This window comes from Oncorhynchus mykiss, chromosome 7 (genome assembly GCF_057628025.1).
Source record: "Oncorhynchus mykiss isolate SJ-2025 chromosome 7, ASM5762802v1, whole genome shotgun sequence".
Classification (NCBI taxonomy): Eukaryota; Metazoa; Chordata; class Actinopteri; order Salmoniformes; family Salmonidae; genus Oncorhynchus; species Oncorhynchus mykiss.
The window spans coordinates 65,290,195-65,300,000 of record NC_143028.1 but is presented as its reverse complement, the minus strand read 5'-3'; the positions used below and the strand labels follow the sequence as shown (position 1 = coordinate 65,300,000).

General features: G+C 40.6%; 1 protein-coding gene across 2 annotated transcripts in view; it reads left to right on the top strand.

Annotated features, from left to right (window-relative positions):
• Positions 1-9,806, top strand: part of LOC110528387 (dihydropyridine-sensitive L-type skeletal muscle calcium channel subunit alpha-1) — a 45,936-nt gene that overhangs the window by 21,677 nt on the left and 14,453 nt on the right. For both annotated transcript variants that reach the window (XM_036983978.2, XM_090241749.1), the window contains 4 exons: positions 3,921-4,050; positions 4,333-4,392; positions 5,055-5,161; positions 5,313-5,400. In XM_036983978.2, coding sequence (XP_036839873.2) covers positions 3,921-4,050; positions 4,333-4,392; positions 5,055-5,161; positions 5,313-5,400 — 385 coding nt within the window. The remainder of the gene's footprint in view (positions 1-3,920; positions 4,051-4,332; positions 4,393-5,054; positions 5,162-5,312; positions 5,401-9,806) is intronic.

Genomic DNA, 9,806 nt, shown 5'->3' with positions numbered 1-9,806 from the left:
GATGATGAATGAAATAGAATGGTGATGATGACGATGATGACGATGATGAATGAATTAGGAGGGTGATGATGATGATGATGATGATGAATGAATTAGGATGGTGATGATGATGATGATGAATGAATTAGGATTGTGATGATGACAATGATGATGATGATGATGAATGAATTAGGATGTGATGATGATGAATGAATTAGAATGGTGATGATGATGATGAATGAATTAGGATGGTGATGATGACAATGATAATGATGATGATGATGAATGAATGAGGATGTGATGATGATGATGAATGAATTAGGATGGTGATGATGGTGATGATGACGATGATGATGATGAATGAATGAATAAGGATGGTGATGATGATGATGGTGAATGAATTAGGATGGTGACGATGATGATGATGATGATGTTGATGATGAATGAATTTGGATGGTGATGATGATGAATGAATTAGGATGGTGATGATGATGAATGAATTAGGATGGTGATGATGATGAATGACTTAGGATGGTGACGATGATGAATGAATTAGGATGGTGACGATGATGATGATGATGATGATGATGATGGTGATGATGATGGTGATGATGAATGAATTAGGATGGTGATGATGATGATGAATGAATTAGGATGGTGATGATGATGATGATGATGATGATGATGATGATGGTGAATGAATTAGGATGGTGATGATGATGATGATGACGGTGAATGAATTAGGATGGTGATGATGATGATGATGATGGTGAATGAATTAGGATGGTGATGATGGTGATGATGATGGTGAATGAATTAGGATGGTGATGATGATGATGATGATGATGATGATGACGATGATGATGATGGTGAATGAATTAGGATGGTGATGAGGATGATGATGATGATGGTAAATGAATTAGGATGGTGATGATGGTGAGGATGACGATGATGATGATCATGAATTAATTAAGATGGTGATGATGATGATGAATGAAATAGGATGGTGATGATGATGATGAATGAATTAGGATGGTGATGATGATGATGAATGAATTAGGATGGTGATGATGATGATGATGATGATGATGATGAATGAATTAGGATGGATATGATGTGATCATGACGATGATGATGATGAATGAATTAGGATGATGATGATGATGATGATGATGAATGAAATAGGATGGTGATGATGATGATGATGATGATGATGAATGAATTAGGATGGTGATGATGACAATGATGATGATGATGATGATCAATGAATTAGAATGGTGATGATGATGATGAATTAAATTGGATGGTGATGATGACAATGATGATGATGATGATGAATGAATGAGGATGGTGATGATGGTGATGATGATGAATGAATGAATCAGGATGGTGATGATGGTGATGATGACGATGATGATGATGAATTAATGAATTAGGATGGTGATGATGGTGATGATGATGATGATGAATGAATGAATTAGGATGGTGATGATGATGGTGAATGAATTAGGATGGTGATGATGATGATGAATGAAATTGGATGGTGATGATGACAATGATGATGATGATGATGAATGACTTAGGATGGTGGTGATGATGATGGTGAATGAATTAAGATTTTGATGATGATGAATGAATTAGGATGGTGATGATGATGATGAATGAATTAAGATTGTGATGATGATGAATGAATTAGGATGGTGATGATGATGATGAATGAATTAGGATGGTGATGATGATGATGATGAATGAATTAGGATGGTGATGATGATGGTGAATAATTAGGATTGTGATGATGATGAATGAATTAGGATGGTGATGATGATGGTGAATAATTAGGATTGTGATGATGATGAATGAATTAGGATGGTGATGATGATGGTGAATGAATTAGGATGGTGATGATGATGATGAATGAATGAATTAGGATGATGATGATGGTGATCATGACAATGATGATGATGAATGAATTATGATGGTGATGATGATGATGATGATGGTGAAGGAATTAGGATGGTGATGATGGTGAGGATGACGATGATGATGATGAATGAATTAGGATGGTGATGATGATGATGATGATGATGATAATGAAACAATTAGGATGGTGATAGTGATGATGATGATGATGATGAATGAATTAGGATGGTGATGATGATGATGAATGAAATTGGATGGTGATGATGACAATGATGATGATGAGGATGAATGACTTAGGATGGTGGTGATGATGATGAATGAATAAGGATCGTGATGAAGATGATGGTGAATGAATTAGGATTGTGATGATGATGGTGAATGAATTAGGATGATGAATTACTTAGGATGGTGGTGATGATGATGAATGAATAAGGATGGTGATGAAGATGATGGTGAATGAATTAGGATTGTGATGATGATGAATGAATTAGGATGGTGATGATGATGATGAATGAATTAGGATGGTGATGATGATGATCAATGAATTAGGATGGTGATGATGATGATGGTGAATCAATTAGGATGATGATGATGAATGAATTAGGATGGTGATGATGATGGTGAATAATTAGGATTGTGATGATGATGAATGAATTAGGATGATGATTATGATTGTGAATGAAGTAGGATGGTGATGATGGTGAGGATGACGATGATGATGATGAATGAATTAGGATGGTGATGATGATGATGATGATGATGATAATGAAACAATTAGGATGGTGATAGTGATGATGATGATGATGATGAATGAATTAGGATGGTGATGATGATGATGATGAATGAATTAGGATGGTGATGATGATGATGAATGAATTAGGATGGTGATGATGACGATGATGAATGAATTAGGATGGTGATGATGATGATGATGAATGAATTAGGATAGTGATGATGATGATGATGATGAATGAATTAGGATGGTGATGATGATGATGAATGAATTAGGATGGTGATGATGATGATGGTGATGATAATGAAACAATTAGGATGATGATGATGATGATGATGAATGTATTAGGATGGTGATGATGATGATGAATTAGGATGGTAAAGATGATGATGAATGAATTAGGATGGTGATGATGATGATAATGAATGAATTAGGATGATGATGATGATGATGAATGTATTAGAATGGTGATGATGATGATGATGATGATGATGAATGAATTAGGATGATGATGATGATGAATGAATTAGGATGATGATGATGATGATGATGATGATGATAATGAATGAATTAGGATGATGATGATGATGATGAATGTATTAGAATGGTGATGATGATGATGATGAATGAATTAGGATGATGATGATGATGAATGAATTAGGATGATGATGATGATGAATGTATTAGAATGGTGATGATGATGATGATGATGATGAATGAATTAGGATGGTGATGATGATGGTGATGATGATGATGTTGATGATGATGATGGTGATGATGAATGAATTAAGATGGTGATGATGATGATGATGATGAATGAAACAGGATTGTGATGATGATGGTGATGATGATGATGATGAATGAATTAAGATGGTGATGATGATGATGATGATGAATGAAATAGGATTGTGATGATGATGATGGTGAATGAATTAGGATGATGATGATGATGATGAATGTATTAGAATGGTGATGATGATGATGATGATGATGATGATGATGAATGAATTAGGATGATGATGATGATGAATGAAATAGGATGGTGATGATGATGATGAATGAATTAAGATGGTGATGATGATGATGATGATGAATGAATTAGGATGATGATGATGATGAATGAAATAGGATGGTGATGATGATGATGATGGTGAATGAATTAGGATGATGATGATGATGAATGGATTATGATGTTGGTGTTGTGTGGTTATTTTAGCCTCCTTATTTGACTGCCAGTTACTCAGTGTAGAAGTCTGCAGCCTGTGATGTAAGCTGTGTCCCCCTCCAGGTTCCGTAAGCTGTGCCACCGCATCATCAACGCAACCACTTTCACCAACACCATCCTCCTCTTCATCCTCCTCAGCAGCATCTCCCTAGCCGCCGAGGACCCCATCGACCCCATGTCCTTCAGGAACCAGGTGCCCACAGATATGCCTGCTGTATCATTCACCCCCTTATCTCAAAGGGAAAATCACTTTTTTCAGTAAAGTGATAGAATTTTGACAACATAACTGACACAAGGGGGTTTCTCTACTTTATTGCTCTGTAGTGTATGAGCAAAGTAAATAAAGCATCACTGTCTTAGTGTACACAGACTGCCTTACCTAAACTATGTGGAGGTCTACACTGGAGATTCTGCTAAAGGACTCTGGTGCACTGATACTGCTCTGAGATGATGTTGCCCTGTCTCTGCTGTGTAGGTGCTGGCCTCCGCTGACGTCGTCTTCACGTCAGTATTCACCGTGGAAGTTGTCCTCAAGGTAACCAGGCACGGCTTGTCTTTTCCACTACTAGTAGAGTTGTACTGGTTGAATGGGATATTTGTCTTACATGAAAAGTACATTTACATTACCAAGTACATTAATGGGTTAACCTTTTACTGCAGTGGGCTAAATCAGGGTCACACAGAGTGTTTCTTGGTAGTCTTGAACACATCCACTGAAACAAAAATATACACATGGTTAAGGGCTTTAAAGAAAGACGACACCTTCACCATGTCAGATATAGAGTTTAAATGTATCCAATGTTGAGTTTGCATCCTAATGTTACACTTTATATACATAGACTGTTTGGCATACAAATACCGGATTTTCATCATAAAAAATAAATACATCATTAATTATGAAAGTATGAAAAATATGAATAACATTCCTCCCATGAGGCCAAAGAGGGTGCTTTCGGTCATTGACCCCAGGAAAGGGCTACACACTTAAATTGTTAATGTGACAAACTCTCTCGACAATATGTTACATCCACTTTTGCAGCACTTAATTTATTTTTTATTGTGCACTGCAGAAGAGTTCTACAGTATATGTTTTCACATGAGCAGCTGTGGTTCATGTGGGTTCATGGTTTGTTGCTTTGAGAGGGTTTATGTGTCAACCAATCTCATCATGTCAGAATCCATCCTCCTCTCCCCTAGATGACCGTATATGGAGCCATAATGCACCCTGGCTCCTTCTGCCGGAACTCCTTTAATATTTTGGATCTGATAGTTGTCACCGTATCCCTCCTCTCCATGCTCATGGAGTAAGTAGTCCCTGGGAATGTAAAATGTCATTGCACTCCTGTGACAACTGAATCTACCGTGCTCGATATATCATTCAGTTATGAGTGTGTGTCTTTGTCCAGGTAGAAATACAGATTATAGACAAGCAAATGTTGTGCCTGCCCTATCTAGGTCCAGTGCTATCTCTGTGGTGAAGATCCTCAGGGTGTTAAGGGTGCTGAGGCCCCTAAGGGCCATCAACAGGGCTGAGGGTCTCAAGGTGAGCTTACCAGTGCAATCCACCTGTCCCCCTGTCCTCCTGTCCTACTGTCTACCCCTCACTTATCCCCATCACAACTCTACTCCTCCACACCTCTACTCCTTTACACCTCTACACCTCTAATCCTCTACTCCTCTATACCTATACTCCTCTACACTTCTACTCCTCTATACCTATACTCCTCTACACTTCTACACCTCTACTCCTCTATACTTCTACTCCTCTATACCTATACTCCTCTAATCCTCTACTCCTCTATACCTATACTCCTCTACACTTCTACTCCTCTATACCTATACTCCTCTACACTTCTACACCTCTACTCCTCTATACTTCTACTCCTCTATACCTATACTCCTCTAATCCTCTACTCCTCTATACCTATACTCCTCTACACTTCTACTCCTCTATACCTATACTCCTCTACACTTCTACACCTCTACTCCTCTACACTTCTACTCCTCTATACCTATACTCCTCTAATCCTCTACTCCTCTAATCCTCTACTCCTCTATACCTATACTCCTCCACACCTCTACTCCTTTACACCTTTACACCTCTAATCCTCTACTCCTCTATACCTATACTCCTCTACACCTATACTCCTCTACACCTATACTCCTCTACACCTCTACTCCTCTACTCCTCTACACCTATACTCCTCTACACTTCTACTCCTCTATACCTATACTCCTCTACACCTATACTCCTCTACACCTCTACTCCTCTACACTTCTACTCCTCTATACCTATACTCCTCTACTCCTCTACTCCTCTACACCTCTACTCCTCTACACTTCTACTCCTCTATACCTATACTCCTCTACACCTATACTCCTCTACACTTCTACTCCTCTACTCCTCTACTCCTCTACTCCTCTACACTTCTACTCCTCTATACCTATACTCCTCTACACTTCTACTCCTCTACTCCTCTACTCCTCTACTCCTCTACACTTCTACTCCTCTACACCTCTACTCCTCTATTCCTCTAATCCTCTACTCCTCTACTCCTCTATACCTATACTCCTCTACACCTATACTCCTCTAATCCTCTACTCCTCTACACCTCTACTCCTCTACACTTCTACTCCTCTATACCTATACTCCTCTACACCTATACTTCTCTACTCCTCTACACTTCTACTCCTCTATACCTATACTCCTCTACACCTCTACTCCTCTACTCCTCTATACCTCTACTCCTCTACTCCTCTACACCTCTACTCCTCTACACCTCTACTCCTCTACTCCTCTAATCCTCTACTCCTCTACACTTCTACTCCTCTACACCTATACTCCTCTACACCTATACTCCTCTACTCCTCTACACTTCTACTCCTCTACACCTATACTCCTCTACACCTATACTCCTCTACACCTATACTCCTCTACTCCTCTACTCCTCTACACCTCTACTCCTCTACTCCTCTACTCCTCTACACCTCTACTCCTCTACTCCTCTAATCCTCTACACCTCTACACCTATACTCCTCTACACCTATACTCCTCTACACCTCTAATCCTCTACTCCTCTACTCCTCTACTCCTCTACACCTCTACTCCTCTACACTTCTACTCCTCTACTCCTCTACTCCTCTACTCCTCTACACTTCTACTCCTCTACACCTCTACTCCTCTATTCCTCTAATCCTCTACTCCTCTACTCCTCTATACCTATACTCCTCTACACCTATACTCCTCTAATCCTCTACTCCTCTACACCTCTACTCCTCTACACTTCTACTCCTCTATACCTATACTCCTCTACACCTATACTTCTCTACTCCTCTACACTTCTACTCCTCTATACCTATACTCCTCTACACCTCTACTCCTCTACTCCTCTATACCTCTACTCCTCTACTCCTCTACACCTCTACTCCTCTACACCTCTACTCCTCTACTCCTCTAATCCTCTACTCCTCTACACTTCTACTCCTCTACACCTATACTCCTCTACACCTATACTCCTCTACACCTATACTCCTCTACTCCTCTACTCCTCTACACCTCTACTCCTCTACTCCTCTACTCCTCTACACCTCTACTCCTCTACTCCTCTAATCCTCTACACCTCTACACCTATACTCCTCTACACCTATACTCCTCTACACCTCTAATCCTCTACTCCTCTACTCCTCTACTCCTCTACACCTCTACTCCTCTACTCCTCTACTCCTCTACACCTCTACTCCTCTAATCCTCTACTCCTCTACTCCTCTACACCTCTACTCCTCTACTCCTCTACTCCTCTACACCTCTACTCCTCTAGTCCTCTAATCCTCTACTCCTCTACACTTCTACTCCTCTACACCTATACTCCTCTACACCTATACTCCTCTACACCTATACACCTATACTCCTCTACACTTCTACTCCTCTACACTTCTACTCCTCTACTCCTCTACTCCTCTACACTTCTACTCCTCTAATCCTCTACTCCTCTACACTTCTACTCCTCTACACCTATACTCCTCTACACTTCTACTCCTCTACACCTATACTCCTCTATACCTATACTCCTCTATACCTATACTCCTCTATACCTATACTCCTCTACACCTCTATACATATACTCCTCTACACCTCTACTCCTCTACTCCTCTACACCTATACTCCTCTACACCTATACACCTATACTCCTCTACACTTCTACTCCTCTACTCCTCTACTCCTCTACTCCTATACTCCTCTACACCTATACTCCTCTACTCCTCTACTCCTCTACACCTATACTCCTCTACTCCTCTACACCTATACACCTCTACTCCTCTACACTTCTACTCCTCCACTCCTCTACTTCTCTACTCCTATACACCTCTACTCCTCTACACCTATACTCCTCGACACCTATACACCTATACTCCTCTACTCCTCTACTCCTATACACCTCTACTCCTCTACACCTATACTCCTCGACACCTATACTCCTCTACACCTATACACCTATACTCATCTACTCCTCTACACCTATACACCTATACTCCTATACTCCTCTACTCCTATACACCTATACTCCTATACTCCTCTACTCCTCTACTCCTATACTCCTATACTCCTCTACTCCTCTACTCCTCTACTCCTATACACCTCTACTCCTCTACACCTATACTCCTCTACACCTATACTCCTCTACTCCTCTACACCTATACACCTCTACTCCTCTACACTTCTACTCCTCTACTCCTCTACTCCTCTACTCCTATACTCCTCTACACCTATACTCCTCTACTCCTCTACTCCTCTACACCTATACTCCTCTACTCCTCTACACCTATACACCTCTACTTCTCTACACTTCTACTCCTCTACTCCTCTACTTCTCTACTCCTATACACCTCTACTCCTCTACACCTATACTCCTCGACACCTATACACCTATACTCCTCTACTCCTCTACTCCTATACACCTCTACTCCTCTACACCTATACTCCTCGACACCTATACTCCTCTACACCTATACACCTATACTCATCTACTCCTCTACACCTATACACCTATACTCCTATACTCCTCTACTCCTATACACCTATACTCCTATACTCCTCTACTCCTCTACTCCTATACTCCTATACTCCTCTACTCCTCTACTCCTCTACTCCTATACACCTCTACTCCTCTACACCTATACTCCTCTACACCTATACTCCTCTACTCCTCTACACCTATACACCTCTACTCCTCTACACTTTTACTCCTCTACTCCTCTACTCCTCTACACCTATACTCCTCTACTCCTCTACTCCTCTACTCCTCTACTCCTCTACACCTATACTCCTCTACACCTCTACTCCTCTACTCCTCTACTCCTCTACACCTCTACTCCTCTTCTCCTTTACACCTCTATTTCTCTACACTTCTACTCCTCTACACCTATACTCCTCTACTCCTCTAATCCTCTACTCCTCTACTCCTCTACTCCTCTACACCTCTACTCCTCTACTCCTTTACACCTCTACTTCTCTACACTTCTACTCCTCTACACCTCTTCTCCTCCACTCCTTTACACCTCTACTCCTCTACTCTTTTAAACTACCCCTCTTCACCTCTACTCCTCTACTCCTTTACACCTCTATTCCTCTCCACCTCTACTCCTCTACTCCTTTACACCTCTACACATCTACTCCTCTACTCCTCTACACCTCTTCTCATCTACTCCTTTACACCTCTACTCCTCTACTCCTCTACTCCTCTACACCTCTACTCCTTTACACCTCTACTCATCTACTCCTCTACTCCTTTACACCTCTACACCTCTACTCCTTTACACCTCTACACCTCTACTACTCTACTCCTTTACACCTCTACTCCTCTTCTCCTCTACTCCTTTACACCTCTACTCCTCTACTCCTTTTCACCTCTACTCCTCTACACCTCTACTCCTATACTATTTTACACCTCT